Source organism: Antedon bifida, chromosome 6 (genome assembly GCF_963402885.1).
Source record: "Antedon bifida chromosome 6, ecAntBifi1.1, whole genome shotgun sequence".
NCBI classification, from domain to species: Eukaryota; Metazoa; Echinodermata; class Crinoidea; order Comatulida; family Antedonidae; genus Antedon; species Antedon bifida.
The window spans coordinates 6,591,234-6,612,455 of NC_136231.1; the positions used below are offsets into that span (position 1 = coordinate 6,591,234).

General features: G+C 32.5%; 4 protein-coding genes across 4 annotated transcripts; all 4 read right to left on the bottom strand.

Moving 5' to 3' along the window:
• Nucleotides 1–1,126: 1,126 nt before the first annotated feature.
• LOC144844721 (uncharacterized) lies at nt 1,127–7,453 on the bottom strand. The gene is made up of 4 exons (XM_078701752.1): nt 6,761–7,453; nt 3,503–3,637; nt 3,168–3,347; nt 1,127–2,611 (listed from the first exon to the last, which is right to left on the bottom strand). Exons 1-4 carry the CDS (start codon nt 7,418–7,420, stop codon nt 2,150–2,152), a joined length of 1,437 nt encoding a protein of 478 aa, XP_078557878.1. The 5' UTR covers nt 7,421–7,453; the 3' UTR covers nt 1,127–2,149.
• A 1,838-nt stretch (nt 7,454–9,291) lies between these two features.
• On the bottom strand, nt 9,292–12,263 carry LOC144844834 (uncharacterized). The gene is made up of 4 exons (XM_078701922.1): nt 11,167–12,263; nt 10,880–11,017; nt 10,559–10,735; nt 9,292–10,008 (listed from the first exon to the last, which is right to left on the bottom strand). The coding sequence occupies exons 1-4, from the start codon at nt 11,431–11,433 to the stop codon at nt 9,697–9,699; spliced, it is 894 nt and encodes a 297-aa protein (XP_078558048.1). The 5' UTR covers nt 11,434–12,263; the 3' UTR covers nt 9,292–9,696.
• A 102-nt stretch (nt 12,264–12,365) lies between these two features.
• LOC144845036 (uncharacterized) lies at nt 12,366–16,194 on the bottom strand. Its single transcript, XM_078702163.1, has 4 exons — nt 15,514–16,194; nt 15,154–15,291; nt 13,688–13,876; nt 12,366–13,361 (listed from the first exon to the last, which is right to left on the bottom strand). The coding sequence occupies exons 1-4, from the start codon at nt 16,192–16,194 to the stop codon at nt 12,915–12,917; spliced, it is 1,455 nt and encodes a 484-aa protein (XP_078558289.1). The 3' UTR covers nt 12,366–12,914.
• Nucleotides 16,195–17,005: 811 nt separating this feature from the next.
• Nucleotides 17,006–19,289, bottom strand: LOC144845037 (uncharacterized). Its single transcript, XM_078702164.1, has 4 exons — nt 18,636–19,289; nt 18,349–18,486; nt 18,035–18,211; nt 17,006–17,537 (listed from the first exon to the last, which is right to left on the bottom strand). Exons 1-4 carry the CDS (start codon nt 19,287–19,289, stop codon nt 17,097–17,099), a joined length of 1,410 nt encoding a protein of 469 aa, XP_078558290.1. The 3' UTR covers nt 17,006–17,096.
• Between the last annotated feature and the right edge of the window lie 1,933 nt (nt 19,290–21,222).

The window sequence follows — 21,222 nt, forward strand, 5'->3', positions numbered from 1 at the left end:
ATCTTTTTCTATACAAAACTGCTAATTAATATTATTATGGCTATTATAATTATTTATTTAGGCGATTGCTATTAATATCATATTTCGTAAGTTGCACATGTGTTGTGCGGAAACTGTTTATCTTCCCACACCCGCAACACAACTGACACCCTATATGTTTCTTAGTGAAGGCCTCAGGGTTTAGTACAGTATTATACCAAGGCAGATTGCCTTGATTAGACAATGGACAAACTAAATACTTGATTAGACATAAAACCAAACAAATGTTATTCTATTATATATTTAGCGGAGACGTTCAATGTAGAAGTCAAGATTGATCAACCCCCACAACGAGTTCAGAGAAAGCAAGAGGATAAAGGCGTGCTTTTCATCACGTTTATTGGTGCAGACCATCAGACTGGAAAACTCCCTCTAAGCAAGTAGGCCTAATCATTGACAAAAAAATAGTCAAATATACTATTACATGACGCGTGTTTCATATCTTGTCAGTGCTGCAAGATCTGTGATTGTTGCTATTAACAGTAATATTAAATGTTGTTTATTACATGTAGGCTATGTATGTATTTATAATGTTGTAGGCCTATATGAATAGAAATACACATTAAAAGAAATAGGGCAAAATGGAATTATTTATTAATTAATTTGTGATAAAACATATCAAAATATAATGTTAAAATGTACATTAAAAAAAAAATGCAAGCAAACTAGAGTGTTTCCGTTAATTATAACGTCGATGCGGTAGCTCATTTACAATTAGCAGTGATCGTATCTTATGCATTTGCCCTCTTCTTGCAGAAAATCAGAGATCTTCACACCAGGCCAAGTGTACTCATATGAGCTAACAGACGTCCCAGATGACCTAGGCGATCTGGTTGGCGTGTACCTGTACTGGGATTACGATGCAGATTGGTATAATCCTTTAAAATGGGACATCTGGATTGATCCTATTATGTACGTACATGAGCTGAGGATTACATCGCCAACCCAGAAGTAAGTCAAATATTACAATAATATTATAATACAGCTTTAGATAAATACAGTATTCTGATTATGAACAAAAACTAAAATGTATAATTAACGACCAGTCTCATCCTCTTTTTAACTTTATAAATTTCAGTAGATCCGGAAGGATGATTCCTTCAATTAAGAAGACTGAGCGTCATAATAAATCATTTCTTCCGTGTGCAATCAGGCAATACAACAAGCAATTTAAAAGATAACTTGAGACGTTTTATATTTTATTCTTTATATAGTATTTTAATATTTTTACTGTTCATAATGTTTTATACATAGCATATTATCTTATCCATTGTATAGTATTGTATGTTTTTAACTGTTGTTATTTTTATTGTAATTTGAACATTGGAAGGCAAATTTCCGTAACTTTGTATAAGAGAGCAATGAATAACTGCATTGTTTGTTATATCAAGGAAATCTAACAAAAGGACACTGAGCTCGTCTCGCCAATAAAGGAACTAAACAGTTCTTTGATCGTATGTCTGGCTGCGACAGATTCCAACAGTACTGTAGATTTTACATATTCTCGCAGCCACAGATAATTCTTTATACTTGCCCAAAGTCTATTTTGTTACTGTCTTTTTAATGTTTCAGTCGACGTTTCAACATTTGTATATAATATTCCAGTTCCAGTATTATACGTATGAAACGCCACGTGTGCCAGAATGTTGATCTTTTTACCAATGTTAAATACTTTTGTGTTGTTAAATTACAGATATGTAATGTGTGGCAGCAAGGCTCCAATAATGGCGGGGAAAGAGAACAGAGCATTCTTCACAAGTTCGGTACCATGTGCTTGATTTGAATATAATAATGAACTAAATAAAAGTAATTTATCAATGATAATATCGTTATTCTCTTCAATGACATATAAAATATCTATATCTTATAATAATTCTGATGAGCTAAATCATGACTTAAAATAGGCCTACTTTTATAGTTATTACTATTATAGGCTTAAAAATCGCCTGGAAATGTTTTGTGCACTACAATAAAGTAAAACTCACAACGTTTCTCATATTAAATAGAATATTCAAACTAATCACATACTTCGTTCTCCTTGGCATTTAACAAATCGGTATAAGCTGTTCCATTTGTCATTGATTTGATATATCCAGCGAATCAATTGTCTTTACAATATGGATTCCGATAATGATCTAAATCTAGCTTGACGTGACCTAGTAGAATTTTTCTTTACCTGTTCCTTTATGTATTCACTGATTATCTTTACACATGCATTGTGATCCAGTTGTTGAAGGAGCGATTTCAGTTCACACAAAGCCGCTGTAGTGTTCAATTTCCTTCTTCTGCAATTGAGTTCCCATCTGTTGAGCACGAGAATTGTTGGACTTGAATCGGTTGGACAGTTTTTCGGAGCCTCTGGTCCCATCCATGTGATTCGATCTCCAGAAATATTCATCAATTGCGCTAAGCCTCGGTAGTCGCATAGCCTTAATTCTGTCTCGTCTTGCCTCTGTGATTCCCTAACAACATCAAGCTGAATGGATAGACTACATCGTACGTTCTGTGATAGAATTGGTGGGTTTACCGGTGAGGGTGAAAACTGAACTTCCATGTACTTGTCCAGACTTTCCTATTTGCAATAAAAAAATAGAATATTTAATAAGCGTATCGAGTCATGCATAACGATTTAATTCACAGTAATCAGTTTTAGCAGCAAACTATTACAGGTAAATCTCGGCATAAGGCAAAGGTATTGCTTATCTTCAAGTTAAACTGGAAACTCCCAATGCAGGCAGCAGTGCAGTACAACACCTATTCAGATCAGCACACCGGGAAATATATAAATTATAAACACATAGTCATTTTAACATTAAAAGGTAATTTAAGGAGGGTGATCCATCCAATTGCTGATCATTAGGGACCCTCAAAGGTTCACAAGATAAACATATACACAAGATGCTCTACATAAACAAAGTCTTTGGGAGTGGAGTTGTAATTTTGTCCTTAGAAAAATCCTGACATGTGAGGGGACTTGAACCCAGGACCCTTAGAGTGGTAGCCAAGCATCATAACCACCAAGCCACAACTTTTACTGTTTGTTCATATTGTTACATAATAATTGTTGTTGTTGTTATTGTTAATCATTCAATTATGTGTACACCAAAGTAAAAATCCACATTTATTACCTGTTGTTTGAAATCAGCAGCTGTATCATAACATCTATTAGTTTGAACTTGCGCAATATGAACGGTCTTACCACCGATAGTTACCTCGAATGTCAAGAAAGCATCACTACTTGAAAAGTCTACCAGAAACTGACGATGAATGTATCCCATATCAGAAAAAACATCACTGACACAAATCATCTAAATATAGAAACAGCGTATCATAAATGGAGAACAAATGTTATTTTAGCGTGATTATCAATGTACTATAGGCCTACTGTTATTGATTAATGTTAATTTATGTAACTAACATTCCGACTACAGATATCTATAAGAATATAACAATGAAGTCTTACATATTCTAGTGGTTTGGTTTTACATTCAACGCAATCAGTAATTATGAAATTTACTTCATCACTTGAGTTGTATGATCCAACCTTAACTGGTTTTCCAAGTGCTTGAGAAGAACCTTGTTCTTCGTCCTTTAAATTCTGGAGAAATAGGATAATAAAATGTAAAATCTGTTTTCTTAAGGAAATGTATGAAATATAACCAGGGAAGAATGAATTTCACTCTTCCCCGATATAACGATATTTATTTGATCTGAATAGGCGTTGTACTGCACTGCTGCCTGCATTGAGTCCATAAGAGTTTCCAGTTGAACTTGACGATAATAAATACAGTACCTTTGCCTTATACCGAAATTATTACACTAATCAATAAATCACTCATGATAATGTATACATGGCGCCAGCCAGAGTAATGTAAATCTTCTAATTGTAACCCTGGGTTATTATTGTTTGATTGTTTTTTAGGGTGGGTTACTATTGGTTGGACTCTAACTTTATTTTATAAACTAAAAAACACTCAATCTTCCCCACTCCCGAAATCAACATGCATTATCTCCTTATTTTCAAAATACGGCTGCATCATAAACTCTAATAGTAACCCATGGGGGTTACTATTAGAGTATAGTGGGTTATTATTATAGATTGACTTATAAGGTGGGTTACTATTAGAAGGGGGGTTACTATTAGAGTGTGGATTACTATTAAAAGATTTACGGTACCCTAAAAATAAACAAGGCCATATACATGACTGCAGTCGCCTGCTCAAATTTGAGTTAGTGTTTACCGAACGACCGACCAACAGAGTCGTGTTTCCACGCGACTAAAAATGTCAAAACTAATTTATCAAAAGGTACAGTAGTAACTGAATGTATATGATATACTACAGTTATATTTAGGCCTATATTAGGATGAACTGTATAATTAAAAGTTTTATAAAATTATTTTTGGTGAAGTCATTAATCCATTATTATCTTTAAGTTGTGATCTCTAATATAAACTATATTTTATGTTACTGACTGTATATTATCTTAATTAAAAAATATATTCAAGATTAATAAATAATATTTCGATAAAATGATTAAATAGGCCTAATAACAGTTAAACAATCATTGTAAAATGTGTACTTCTGAAGTTCTGCTAATTTTATTTTCCGATATTGTGAAATAGCATATGATATGAATAATTAATTATTAATGACGATGTAGATATCAAATGCGTGCTCAATTGTCAAATTATGACTACTGATTATATCAGATTATAAAATAGATTATTAATACTATAGTAATACAGACGCATGCAGCTATCAATACGGTACGACTGCACTGCTGAAAGATGTAAAAAAAAAAGAAAAATTCGCGCACTGTCACGACCTTTATCACTTTTAAGCTCCGCCTTCTAATTTGCATGTTAAAACGTTCTGTCTCACGCTTGAGTAGGCTCAGCACACAAAATGAATTTTGTCTATACAAAATGAATTTTGTCAACACAAAATTAATTTTGTCGACTACAAACTAAATTTTGTCGACACAAAATAAATTTTTTCGACACAAAATTTACTATGTCTACATAGACGTAATTTTGTTGACACAGAATGAATTCTGTCAACACAGAATGGATTTTGTCTAAATATAATTAATTCTGTCGACACAAAATCCAATTATGTGTCACATAATTGAATTATGTCGACAAAATGAGTAAGGTCCCGAACGGCGCCCCGTACTTAAGTACTTCTGAATTACTTAATTAAAATTATGAATAATACCACCAAACTTACGAGTTAGGATGACTATAGCGAGGCATTTAATAAAAAGGCAAACTGCCTTAAAATGTAAATGTGTCACACTTGCCATATGATTGGTTGTTGCCTACATTCCTTGTTGTTTTTTTTTTTTTTTACCATTTTCCACAAAGTTTCACCGATAAGATCATCACCCACGTGAAATGTTCAAATCCAAGGTCTTCAGATTCAACCACATTTTGCAAACTGATTGCGAATTTAATTTCAAAATGTACGTCATGAATACATCGATCAAGATGAGATCGTAGTTGTGACTCATCAGCCTTATTCAAACGAATTCATAACTCGAGGAAATTGATCATCTTTAATATGAACTGAATATTTTGGTTAGATATGTATTTTCATATGTACTAATCATAATATTGTAAAATATTAAATAATATAAGCTCGTTTGTTTACTTAATTTATGTTGTTGTCGTTACAAGCTTTAATATAATATCATAAAGATTTTATTAAGTATCCAATAATAATAATATTCATAGATCTTATAATATAGAGGCATTTAGTATTATCTATACATACAACGTTAACGCGGTAATGTAAACAACATGGAGTTTATTACTACTATACTACCACGCCTATGTTTGTAATAACAGGTTGTCATATTAACGAAAACATGATAAGGATAATTATTACTAAATAATTCAGTTTTTTAATTTATTTTTTATATTCCATATCTGCCAGGCAATTAGACAGGGTACTGGTAAAGGTATAGTATTACAGTACAATATACCATCCACCAATACATTATAATTCATAATGGAGTTAACATTATTAAACTCAAAGACTTATTTACATACAATATGTCCTATTGGTATAAAAGCACTCTAGGCGTTGTTTACTGTTCTGATGATGAGAATAGTTTCTCGAAACATGTCACATTTACATTTTAAGGCAGTTTGCCTTTTTATTAAATGCCTCGCTATAGTCATTTTAATTAAAATTGTATTAAATGTGTATGTAAAATCCGTTTTCCTGAGGAAATGTGAGAAATATAACCAGGCCCTGATAACGATATTTATTTAGTAGTAATTAAAATTCTATTGAATTCATTGTTCTATTTACTTTAATACAAATATCCCGGATTTGTACAGAACATAAAACTGATTTTACATAATTATAGTTGTGATAGGCGTAGGGAAACTCCCAGAACTGCCCAGTGATATACTGAAAATTTAATTAATAGGCCTATACAGTTAATTTTTGATAAGCTCATGCTCCATTTATCATTAGGCCTACAAACAAAACATCTTAATTATCAAGAAGGTGTTTCCCCATTTTAACAATAAACATAATAAACCAATCGATATGAAGCGATTTTATATACAAATTTGTATTAGTATAGGCCTAGACGTAATTTTAATTAAATGAAACATAATTTTAGTTTGAAATGATAATATATAAAATGACGATGACCAATTTCTTTTTTTTCAGAAACAATATGTTTAAATATGTATTTTAATTACCCTTAAAGCATAGTAGGTACTGCAAAATACTCGAAAAGTAAATGTATTTTGTGTATTCTTCTCTAAAAAGGCAGATACATAGATGGGTGTATTTCCTTCGCTTATAGTTTGCACTCCACTATCAACTTTAATCCCTGTAAAGTGATTTAGATGTAGAATCACCGCGCTTTCTTCTATAAAACACAAACCATCACTACTTGTATCATACGGCCTCCATTTCATAGGTTCTCCGAGTTTCTGAACACTCAACTTGATTCTTGTATGCATCTGTTCGTAGAGTAATCCGCCATTTTGCTTTAAATTTGGAAAACGTAGTATTATCGAGCTGCTAAATCGAATACCCGGAGGTCCACAGATGATAACATAGTGCTTCTCTGTGTTGTACTCGACTGTATCTAAATACATGAATACGTAGCCGTAGCCCTCCCTTTGTTGTGGCATTGACCCCGGAGGAATGAGCAGTTGAACATCTCCATTTCTCAATTCCATATACCCTCCTCCTTCTCCAACAGGTCCAACTACAAATTTCCCATCACTGCTTACTTCTGAACTTGATATATTGAAGTTTGATTTAAACTGCGAGTACTTTGTGTCCTTCCATTGTCTGTAAACTTCCTCGCATTGTTTCGATATAATATTTTCTTGATGTTGAATCTCCATATTGTTTGAGTAGACTTCAGAATCAACGCCCAGTTATATTAATTGATCTCGAACCACAGTGAAATATAAACACAATATAGTGATCATCATTTAAATAGCAACAAACTATTGATATTTGAAGTTATTTTTATACATTATGGATAAACCCGAACATGTAGCATTGAACTATCTACTATGTATGTTGTAGGTAACCACCAGCAACGATAATTTGTTCAGCGACGATGGATTGATGATGATTGGAATATTACAATTCTTAGGTGTCTATCCCCTCGGGTAATAACAAAGTGCGAGCCAACGAGGCACGCGAGGCAGACAGGCAAGTCGGAAATTTATGCGAGGAATCGTTTTACCATCATAAAAAGTGCGAGGCAGGAAATCACCGAAATTGATTGATTATCCTGAATAAGCAAGTAGTCTTTATTTATAGACCATTGCTATACCGCGGTCTAACCTGTCAGCGGTCTTTAAAATTAAAGCCTACTTGAAGCCTACTCTGTTTGTTGCTTTAACGTATTATTTATCGTCAAAGACAACCAATTGAACAAGTTTTAAGTGTTAAATCAAATAATAACGGTGTTTTTATTGTTATATAGGCCTAGAATAGATTTTCTTGCGTAGAAATGTACGTACTGTTATATTGTGAATTGAACAAGCGTGACGAATTACCTTATTTGGTATTCTACGCGAAAAGTACGCCCTAAATGTGTTACTTTACGCGTAAAGTAAGCTCAAATAATTTGACACGATATGACTTGGATGAAATACAAAAACAATCGTTACATAAAAATAAACAATGAGTGTAGGCCTATACACGAATCTATAGATACGCAAGGCCTATTATCAAAATATAAATAATTGATTATTAGGCCTATAATAATAGTTTCTGAAATTGTAAACTATAATATGCTGCCCTCAGCAGTAGTACAGTTATGGGGGCGGATTGCTATAAGCGGTCTATAACCGGTCTTAGCGCTTAACCGGCTATAATTCGTGACGTAGCAAGTAGTCTTTATTAATAGACCATTGCTGCAAACGGTCTTTAAAATTAAAGCCTACTCGAAGGAGTCTTAAAACAGTCTTAAACCTCTCTGTTTGTTGCTTTTACGTATTATTTATCGTCAAAGACAACCAATTGAACGAGTTTTAAATAATAACGGTGGTTTTATTCTTATATAGGCCTAGAATAGATTTTCTTGCGTAGAAATATACGTACTGTTATGATTGTAAATTGAACAAGCGTGACGAACATTACCTTATTTGGTATTCTACGCGCAAAGTACGCCCTCAATTTGTTTAATTTACGCGGTCTTATCTAAGACTGTTTTATAGCAATGGTCTAACAGGGGTGGCTTTAGTAAGACCGTCTATCTGATAAAGCCGGCTTTAATCGGGGAGTTAAGTTAAGTTAAGAGTGCTGGTCTTGCTAAGATAAGAACTCGTAACAGTTCTTTGATCTTATGTCTGGCTGCGACAGATTCCAACAGTACTGTAGTTTTTACATATTCTCGCAGCTACAGATAGTTCTTTATACTTGCCCAAAGTCTCTATAGGCCTATTTACGGTCATTTTTATGTTGTCTGTATTTCAGTCGACGTTTCTACTTTTGTATATAATATTCCAGTTCCAGTATTATACGTATGAACGCCATGTGTGCTAGAATGTTGAAATTTTTACCAATATTAATTGTTAAGTACTTTTGCTAAAATTACAGATATATCATGTGTGGCAGCAAGGCTCCAATAATGGCGGGGAAAGAGAACAGAGCATTCTTCACAAGTTCGGTACCATGTGTTTGATTTAATACCTATATTATTTACTAAATGACCTAATAGACATAATGATATGTTGTCAAACATAATATCGTATTTTCTAATAACAATGCAATTATATTATCAATCAATCGCCAATCGTTCGATTTATATAGCGCAATACCAAAAATCATTGCTCATGTTGATAATAAAACTACTAATATAATCTAAGTATCATTTTTTTCATTTCTACTGATAATTAATAAAGATTGAACCGTGTAACCAATATCGATATACGTGTTTTTGCATACTTTATAAATGGCTATGATTAGGCGGATCAAAATAGCATGTGCTAGCCTAATTTCTGAATTTACTCTTATAACACGAGGCAACGAATCAGATATTTACAACATGATTTCCGTTAATGATTTACGTCTAGTGTTCATGGATCCTGGTTGTTTCTTTGTAAATTCCTCAATTATCTTTACACATTTATTATGATCCAATTGTTGAAGAAACGATTTCAGTTCACTTAAAGCCTCTGTATTCTTCAATTTCCTTCGTCTGCAACTGACTTCCCAATTGCAAGAGAATTGTGGGACTTGAATCTGTTGGACAGTTTTTTGGAGCTTCTGGTCCCATCCATGCTATGTGATCGCCAGGAACACCCATCAAATTGGCTAAGCCTCGATAGTCGCAGAGCCTTAATTCTTTTTCTCCTTGCCTCTGCGATTGTCTGAGGACATCAAGTTCAATGCATAGCATGGAACGTACGTTCTGTGATAGAATCGGAGGGTTCACTGGTGAAGGTGAAAATTGAACCTCCATAAACTCATCGTCCTATTAAAAAAGTAATAATTTCGGTATACATTACTCATGATTACATACTTTATACTATAAAAAAATAATGATTACATTAAATTCTCAAATATGGCGCACCTACTCCAACACTCATACCAGAACATGGTGAAATTTGAATCCAGTGTTGGATCGAGGGCGAATATTTGCCATGTGTAAACATTTTTATGAAGCCCCTTTTTAATTGTCTTTGTTCCTTTTAAATGGGTCGGCCACCACGGCGTGTAACTTGTACGCACTTGTTATGATAGTCTTGACGCTTTGATCATTTGATATTTATTTATTTCATTTCAATCACGACACACAAAAGTAAAATTGTGACATTGTAAAATAAAGAAATGAAACAGGGACAACCACAGAACAAGCGTCATTTAATAATATTCCTCTTGTTCTTAATTTAAACATAAGATAACAAAATATAAATAAATAGATAGCTATACAGTAGAACATTATCTATAAGTTTCAATATACAAAATGTAAAAAACTAACATGAAAAAAGTTTATTGAACACGTACGAAAAGAATAGTTTTACCTGTATGCTAGAAATAGCAGGCGTATAACGTCTATTAGTTTGTACTTGTGCCATATGAACGGTCTTACCACCAATAGTTACTTCAAATGCCAAGAAAGCATCGCTACTTGAACAGTTTATCAAAAACTGACGATGAATATAACCCATATCAGACAAAATATCGCCAACTCGAATCATCTAATTATAACATAAGTTTAAATGTAATAGCGAGTAAAACAATGTATTGTATACACATTTTAATAACAATGAATGGGATAGCACTTTCTATATTATAAAAATGTTATTTATTTACACAAAAGAGTTACAAAATGAGAGGCTTACATATTCAAGTGGTTTGGTTGTACAGTCCAGGCAATCAATAATTTGGAAATTTACTTCATCATTTGGGTTGCATAAACCAATTTTAACTGGGTTTCCTAGTGTTTTAGAGGAAGTTTGGAGTTCTTCTTCCCTTAGAATCTGGAGAAAAGAAATGATGCAACTGTATTTCATGTTTAAAAAAAACCTTTGTAATAGGCCCTGATGATAATTTAAAGTAAACTTCTAAGTGTCAGAACAATGAAACGTAATGTTAACAAAATAGTACTAAAGAAAAGTATTTCAATTACCTTCAAAGCATAATAGGTACTGCAAAATACCCGCAAAGAGAATTTATGATGAGCATTGTTTTCTAAAAAAGCAGATACATAGATAGCCGTATTCCCATCACATATAGTTTGCACTCCACTATCAACTTTAATCCCTGTAAAGTGGTTTAGATGTAGAATCACCGCGCTTTCTTCTATAAAACACAATCCATCACTACTGGTATCATAAGGTCTCCATTTCATAGGTTCTCCAAGTTTCTGAACGCTCAATTTGACTCTTGGGAGCATCTGTTCTAACAGTAACCCGTCTTTCTGCTTCACATGTGGAAAACGTAGTATTATGGAACTGTTAAACCGAGTTCCGGGAGGTCCACAGATGATAACATAGTGTGTCTCTGTGTTGTACTCGACCGTGTCTGCATACAGAATACGTAGCCGCAGCCCTCTCTTTGTTGTGGCATTGACCCTGGGGGAATAAGCAGTTGAACATCTCCATTTTTCAATTCCATATATCCTCCAGCTTCTCCAATAGATCCAACTACAAATTTTCCATCATTGCTTACTTCTGAACTAGGTGCATCGAAGTTTAATTTTGAAAATGACTTATATTTCCATTGTCTGTAAACTTTCTCGCATTGTTTCGATATCATATTTTCCTGGTACTGTATCTCCATATTTGAGTACATATTGTAAACAAGTGCCACACTTCTTGTTTAATGTTCTTCTAGGCCTACTGTATATTTTGTATAAATACGATATTAATCTATTTAACAAACTATTTCAAGAACAAGATTTCAAAAGCTATTCATACAGAATTTAAATAACAAACAAAACGAAACAATCTATATTTCAAAATTTACGCTGAATAGATTCAAATTGTTAAAAACATTTGTAAACTATTTTTACAGCATGAATTAACCCAAAGATACGGTATATAATCTTATTGTTACTAATAACACTGAATATAATGGGTTAAACCGAATAGACCAAACAATTCCCTATCAATAGCCTACAAATAAAAATTATTGTATCTGGTTGGTATATCCATTATTTTTCCAGAAAGAAGTCATTTTATTCCATTTTATTTTATTTTGGTTGATTCAATTTTACAAACAGATAAAATAAAATTTAAAACAAGATAAGAAAATGTACAAGAACAATATTAACTGAATGAACTGCGGATAACCTACGAAAGTTTAATAAAAAAAAAACCCTATAATGTATCTATTGGGGTTCCCAAGTGCATATTTCAATTTTGTTTATTATATATATAAATAATCAATAATGATTCGAATATAATTGATATAATTATCCCCTTCAAAAATAAAACCATTTGTTTTCCAAAAATTGGATCGAAAAAATTACATCCTGATAATTTGCTACTACTTGCCTTTACATTAACCCTTTAGAACTTTAGAATACATAATTATTATATATAGCCATATCTTTGTCTAATTCATACGTTCTACAATGAGGCATCTAAAACTACTAGTAAACTGTTGATAAGAATGCCACGAATTGTACAGTTAACGAAATATATTTATATTTTGACACCGAACACATACTTTCGAATGGAGATTGTGTATAATATGATCGCTTGCACTCACGAGGCAAATATAATATAACCGTGTATTAAACATTCATCATCAATTTACTGTTATTATACCAATCCACTTTTGTCAGTCAATCACATTAAAATAAATTTAAAATGCGTGTGTTTGTGTGCTCTCATCTGGCTTTCTATGTAATTTGGGTTATAGTTAGATGGTTTACATTAACGTTAATGATCTAGGCCTACCGCCGGTACGTCTCATGACGGGTGATGTTGACTGTTCTTTTATATATTCATCAATTATCATTACACATTTATTGTGATCGAGCAGTTGAAGAAATGATTTTAATTCTTTCAAAGCTTCAGGATTCTTTATTTTCCTTGTTCTACAGCTGAGTTCCCAGTTGTTCAACAAGAGAATTGTGGGACTTGAATGAGTTGGACAGTTTTTTGGAGCCTCTGGTCCCATCCATGTAATGTGATCTTCAGGAACACCCATCAAATCGGCTAAGCCTCGATAGTCGCAGAGCCTTAGTTCCTTTTCACCTTTTCTTTGAGATTGTCTGGTAATATCAAGTTGAATTGACAGGCTAAAACGTATCTTCTGAGATAGAATCGGCGGATTTACTGGTGAGGGTGAAAACTGAACCTCCATGAACTCGTCCTGCAAGCTCAATTAAACATTATTTATGAAGCTTTGAAATACTTAAAAATGGTATTGTATAATGTTAAAAACATGATTGATTATAGGGAGGGATAATAAAAACATGTTACAATACCTGTAATCGAGCCGCTTTAATAAAATACTGGAGACATAGTATAGTTAATATGTATTATTATGTGTGACCTTCGAAAATATATCAGCAGTTTACTTCTGTGCTTGTAGGCTTATTCATTTTTTAAAATATTTGTATTGGGTTCAATTGTTATTATACGGTCTATTCACTTTTTCACATAACTTTGTACTGTAATAAAGAAACAATTGCCTACCTGTTGGTTCGAATTAATAGCAGGTATATCATATGAACACCGCTGGTTGATTTGAACCTCAGCCATATGAATGAGCTTGCCACCGATTGTCACTTCAAATATCAAATCAGCCTCGGTACTTGAACAGTCTACCAGAAACTGACGTCGAATATAACCCATATCAGACAAAATATCGCCAACACGAATCATCTAAGAATAGCATAACAGTAGTTTAGTATTTTTAAATAAAATAAAATAAAATATAATATAATATAAAATATAATATAAAATATTATAATATACGGTAGCGGAAAAAACCCTACTTTCAAAATTATAAAAGAATTGTGTGATTATTTGATTTGATTTAAATAAATATTCCATATATACTGTACAACAACAAATAATACAAAACGGAAAATCAAAATAAAATAGGATTTTTTCCCACTTGGTGAAGAGATTTGAATATCGTAACAAATAGTTCGTAGTACACCTAACCAGATCGTTTTCACTATTCACAACTCTTAATCTAAAACCATAGACGCACTTGCGTACATGCTCGTAAAAAGAGGGAATTCTCCTCTGGCAAACATGTTACTAGCACTACAGTGCTTAGGTAAGCCTAGCAACCAACATTCTCAATGAGTTCCAGAGATTTAATAGTTTTTACAGTGTGGTCACACCATAACATACAACAGTACAGATTAGTACAATAAATATATTTTAACCATATTTTTAACCCATAAAAAGATGGAGCCATAATAGTCATGTCATCAGCTTAACTTAGATTATTTAGGACAATATTTGAAGTTCTACAACCGTAACCATATTTACTAACGTGCTACATTCAGATAATCTATGTAAACATTATATACAGTAACGGAGACATGATTCCGCCCTGTCTCACTCCGTTTCTTACATACAACCATCGGGAGCCATTTAATACAAAACTGTTGCTGTGAGTACCAACACGATAATTTTACCATTGCGGTTTGCATCTTTCTGTTTAACAATTTAAAAAAAAGAGTCTAGTGATTTTCTCTGTCATATGTCTTAGAGGCATCAAGAAAGCAAGCATATACAGGGCTATTTTGCCGAGTATAAAATTCAACAACTTATTTTAAGACAAATATACATGTATCTGTGGAGTGACCCGATTTAAACGCAATGGTCAGATGACTTAAGGCTATCGCCGGACATTTGGGTTCATACAGATTCTAGTACCTTAGATACCACACTAGCTAAAGCTATAGGTCTATAATTGCTTTTACTCGCAATATCACCTGATTTAGATTTTAAAATCGGGACAATTACAACTTTACATAACTCAGCAGACACATGACCATGACAAACAGAATTGTTGCTTGCTAGCGGTACTTTAAGTGTTCGGAGCTCAACATATCATTGTTGATATTGACATTACAATTGACAAAAACAGTTAGACTAATAGTAATGATAATTTTAAAAAGTATAAAATTAGAGATGCTTACATATTCCAACGGTTTGGTTTTACATTCAACGCAATCAATAATTTTGAAATTTACTTCTTCATTTGAGGTGTAAGAACCAAGCTTAAATGGATTTCCAAGTGCTTGAGAAGAAGTTTTTAGTTCTTCTTCCTTCAAAATCTGGAGAAAAATTATGTTATTGTATTTCATGTAAGCCTAATACAAACATTAGAATATACAGAATACATGATATAAATATTCATGCCTTAAAACAAATATTTTGTACTAAATTAAATTATATGCCAAAATGTTTTTTTTTGATAATTGACAATGTTCTTGTGAGTGTATAACTATTTTGTGACAATCTTTGTCACACAAAATTTAAAACAAATGTAACTATACCGTTAAAGCATAATATGCACTGCAACATATTCTTAACTCGAATTTCTGTCTTCTTTCTGCGTTCTTTTGTAAAAAAGCAGATACATAGATGGGTGAATTCTCCTTGCTTACAGTTTGTGTTTCAGTATCGACTTTAATTCCTGTAAAGTGGTTTAGATGTAGAGTCACTGCACTTTCTTCTATAAAACACAAACCATCATTACTAGTATCATATGGTCTCCATTTCATAGGTTCTCCAATTTTCTGAACACTCAATTTGACTATTGAAAACATCTGTTTCCCGTCTTCTTTCTGCTTCATATTTGGAAAACGTAGTATTATCGAACTGTTAAACCGAATTCCGGGAGGTCCACAGATGATAACATAGTGCTTTTCTAAGTTGTACTCGACCGTGTCTGCATACATGAAAACGTAGCCGTAGCCCTCCCTTTGCTCTGGCATTGACTCCGGGGGAATGAGCATTTGAACATCTCCATTCTTTAATTCCATATAACCTCCAGCTTTTCCGACATTTCCAACTACAAATTTTCCATCATTACTTACAAAATTAAGAACATCATTACTTACAAAATTAAGAATATCGAGGTTTAAAGTTATAAAAGCGTGGTGTGATTGTTTCCACTGTCTGTAGACGTGTTCACATTGTTTTGATATGATATTTTCTTGTAGTTGAATCTCCATATTGAGTATATCAGAACCAACACATAACTGTTTAATGTTGTTTAACTATTTTATAAATAAGTCTCACCAACAGACCAGTACAATGTAGATAAAAGATTCTAAAGGATGCATTCATATATTTATTCCAACAACAACAAATATTTATGTCAAACTTTACGCTGAACAATTTCAATTGTTAGTATTATTTCGAAAGATATTTTTAAACAACGTGGATAAACCCAAATATGCAACATCTTCATTTCTATTAGTATTTTTGTTATCATCTTGTATTATGTATTTACATCGCATGACTGCGGATTCACATATTTTCAACGAGTTAAAATGTTTTATTTAACGGCGTTTCGACTTTTGTTTATACTAGTATTATAGGTATGAAACGCCATGTGCCCCAAACTGTTTATCTTACCAATACAGTAATAATTATTTTTAAGTTATTAAATTACAGAATAAAACCTAACCCTAAGCAAACCGCAAAATCGAAAATATCAGCATTTTTTCGATATGTTCAATAGAGCTCCGACAAAACACGTCCGTACTCTAACAGCGCCACCAACCCTTCACAAGTTTGGTACCATGTGTTTGATTTAACGCCTATACTGTTTAGCTAATCAGCAATATTTAATCAAAATGTAATAGCGTATTATCTGATAACATTGCAATATGTTGACAACAATACTACTATGATTTACGTTTCACTATTTCATCTCTGATAATCAAATAAAGATTGAACTTGAATCATGACTTCTCTCTGACTTGAATTTTATACTACGTTTTATTAGAAAATTATGCTATCGGCTTACAATAATGGTATACTTGTTTTTGCATAATTTTTAAATTGCTGTGATATTAATTTGTATACATCTGCTGTACCTTAAAATATGAGGCGGTTACGAATCAGATATTTACAATATGATTTCCGTTAATGATTTACGTCTAGTGTTCATGGATCCCGGCTGTTTCTTTGTAAATTCCTCAATTATCTTTACACATTTATTATGATCCAATTGTTGAAGAAGCGATTTCAGTTCACTTAAAGCCTCTATATTCTTCAATTTCCTTCGTCTGCAATTGACTTCCCAATTGTTGAGCAAGAGAATTGTGGGACTTGAATCGGTTGGACAGTTTTTCGGAGCTTCTGGTCCCATCCATGCTATGTGATCTCCAAGAACACCCATCAAATCGGCTAAGCCTCGATAGTCGCATAGCCTCAATTCTTTTTCTCCTTGCCTCTGTGATTGTCTGAGGACATCAAGTTGAATGCATAGCATGGAACGTACGTTCTGCGATAGAATCGGAGGGTTCACTGGTGAAGGTGAAAACTGAACCTCCATAAACTCATCGTCCTATTAAAAAGTGATAATGTTGGTATACATTACTCATGATTACATACTTTATACTATAAAGAAATAATGATTACGGTAAATAGTCAAATATGGCACCTCCTCCGTCGAATAAGCGAAACACTCATACCAGAACACGGTGGAAATTCGGATCCAGTGTTGGAGTATGAATATTGGGCATGCGTAAACATTTTATAGAAGCCCCTTTTTAATTGTGTTTATTGAATATATTCCTTTTAAATGGGTCGGCCACCACGCCGTGTAACTTGTACGCACGCTTTGATCATTTATGGTAGCGTCATTTAATAATCACTATTATTTCTGTGATTTTCCTCCAGTTCTTAATTTAAGAATAAACAAAATATGAATAAATAAATAGATAGATATAAAGTAGAACATTATCTGTAAGTGTCAATATACAAAATGTGTATATTGAAACTGATATAAAAAACGAATATATAAACAGTTTATTAATCACGTACGTTAAAGAACAGTTTTACCTGTACGCTAGAAATAGCAGGTGTATAACGTCTATTAGTTTGTACTTGTGCTATATGAACGGTCTTACCACCAATAGTTACTTCAAATGCCAAGAAAGCATCGCTACTTGAACAGTCCACCAAAAACTGACGATGAATATACCCCATATCAGACAAAATATCGCCAACTCGAATCATCTAATTATAACATAAGTTTAAATGTAATAGCGAGTAAACAATGTGATACATTTTATTAACAATGAATGGGATAGCACTTTCTATATTATAAATATGTTATTTAGGCTATTTAAAGAGTTAAAACATTAGAGGCTTACATATTCAAGTGGTTTGGTTGTACAGTCCAGGCAATCAATAATTTGGAAATTTACTTCATCATCTGGGTTGTATAAACCAATCTTAACTGGGTTTCCCAGTGTTTGAGAGGACGTCTGAAGTTCTTCTTCCCTTAGAATCTGGAGAAAAGAAATGATGCAACTGTATTTCATGTTTAAAAAAAACGTTTGTAATAGGCCCTGATGATAATTTAAAGTAAACTTCTAAGTGTCAGAACAATGAAACGTAATGTTAACAAAATAGTACTAAAGAAAAGTATTTCAATTACCTTCAAAGCATAATAGGTACTGCAAAATACCCGCAAAGAGAATTTATGATGAGCATTGTTTTCTAAAAAAGCAGATACATAGATAGGCGTATTCCCATCACATATAGTTTGCACTCCACTATCAACTTTAATCCCTGTAAAGTGATTTAGATGTAGAATCACCGCGCTTTCTTCTATAAAACACAATCCATCACTACTGGTGTCATACGGCCTCCATTTCATTGGTTCTCCAAGTTTCTGAACACTCAATTTGACTCTTGGGAGCATCTGTTCTAACAGCAACCCGTCTTTCTGCTTCACATTTGGAAAACGTAGTGTTATGGAACTTTTAAACTGAATACCGGGAGGTCCACATATGATAACATAGTGTTTCTCTGTGTTGTACTCGACCGTGTCTGCATACATGAATACGTAGCCGTAGCCTTCTCTTTGTTGTGGCATTGACTCTGGGGGAATAAGCAGTTGAACATCTCCATTTTTCAATTCCATATATCCTCCAGCTTCTCCAATAGATCCAACTACAAATTTTCCATCATTGCTTACTTCTGAACTAGGTGCATCGAAGTTTAATTTTGAAAATGAGTTATATTTCCATTGTCTGTAAACTTTCTCGCATTGTTTCGATATCATATTTTCCTGGTACTGTATCTCCATGTTTGAGTAGATATTTTAAACAAGTGCCACACTTTCTTGTTTAATGTTCTTCTAGGCCTACTATATATTTTGTATAAATACTATATTAATCTATTTAACAAACTATTTCAATACCAATACAAGATTTCAAAAGCTATTCATTCAGCATTTAAATAACAAACAAAACGAGACAATCTATATTTCAAACTATACGCTGAATAGATTTAAATTGTTAAAAACACTTTAAAAATATTTTTTCAGCATGGATTAACCCAAAGATACGGTATATGACCTTACTGGTACTAATAACACTGAATATAATGGGTTAAACCGGATAGACCAAACAATTCCCTTTCAATAGCCTACAAATAACAATTATTGTGTCTTATGGTTGGTATATCCAGGGAAGAGTTAATAACTCTTCCCTGGTATATCAGGAAGAAGTCATTTCATTTCATTTTATTTTATTTCATTTTAAAAAAACAATTTTTTAAAGTAAGAAAAGGTACAAGAAAACAATATTAACTGAATGAACTGAGGACAACCCAAGAAAATTTGAGAAAAAAACGTATATCCAAGTGCATATTTCAATATTGTTATATTTCAAATTATATATTAAATAATCAATAATGGTTCTATATATTGATATAATTATTCACTTAAAAAAAATGAAACCATTGTTGTTGTTTTCCAAAAATTGGATCGAAAAAAAAACCATCCTGATAAAACCGTAATCTAAACAAATCTGACAAAAATGTGTGATGTGCCCAAATATGGCAGTAATATGCTTAAATATGATAGTGATGATGACATCATCACATCATGTCCATAATATTGGCACATCACACTTTCTTCCACAAAGAAACAAAAAGTCAAGTTTAAGCCTATTGTCTGGAAAAAAGTTTCTTGTTAAATGTAGCTGTTTATTTTGTATGTATTTTAATAAATAAAATTTGCCAAAAGTGATTAACTTTAGTAAAACGTAAACTAGAAAATGATTGATTGATACTGTTGATATTTATTTTGGGGGGAGAATATGTCTATAATGTTAAAAGGACAAGATATTATTCATGTCTATATTTTAATAATAATAAAACCAATAGTGTGTTGTTTTTAATAAATGTATAACACCCGATACTCTTACTGTACTATATACCTAGATACAATAAACTGCGGGCATATGTTTATTGTCTTCTGACTATAAATCTTTCTTTGTCAATTTTATTTGTACAAATTCGTGTTTCCAAACATAACCCTCTCAATACTAACAACAAAGTAAAGGATTTGAACAATCAATCAATTGATTAATAATAATATAAAACCACATCTTTACACTGTACTGAAAGGTTATAGTTAGTCTACGTTCTAGACCAAAACAAGTCGAACGCGGACTGGTGGAGTCTAGTAGGTTAGGGTTATTGCTAGTTAAATGTGGATATAGGCCTAGTCTGTAATAAAACATAAAAAAATCGTATTACTATACTATACCTAAATAAGATATTAGTGAAAGGTATTTTTTTCTTAATTTAAAGAGTGATTTAAATTGGTTGATATAAACGTTCGTCAATAACTCATTTTAGTTTTTTTTATAAATAAAAGTGTTTGCACAATACAATCTGAAACACAGGACAGTCACCTCTACTTCGCCTATACATTATACGCAAACATGTATATTTTTGGCTTATTTATGTAAAATTGTTTGAACACCTCAATATAATTTGTTTTACCTCTAAGCAGATGGTGCTAATTAAAGCATAGATGTTTGTTTAAGATAACCAATCCATTATTTTTGTATAAATGGAATAGATAAGTGAAATATTGTTACGGATATCGATAAGATTTCAAACATTTGGTTTCTTATGACGTGGTTATACTGGTTGACTTTCTTATTGCTTCTTACTATATTTCATATTCATAATTAATGTTTTCAAAATATATAAAAGGTATCACGAAT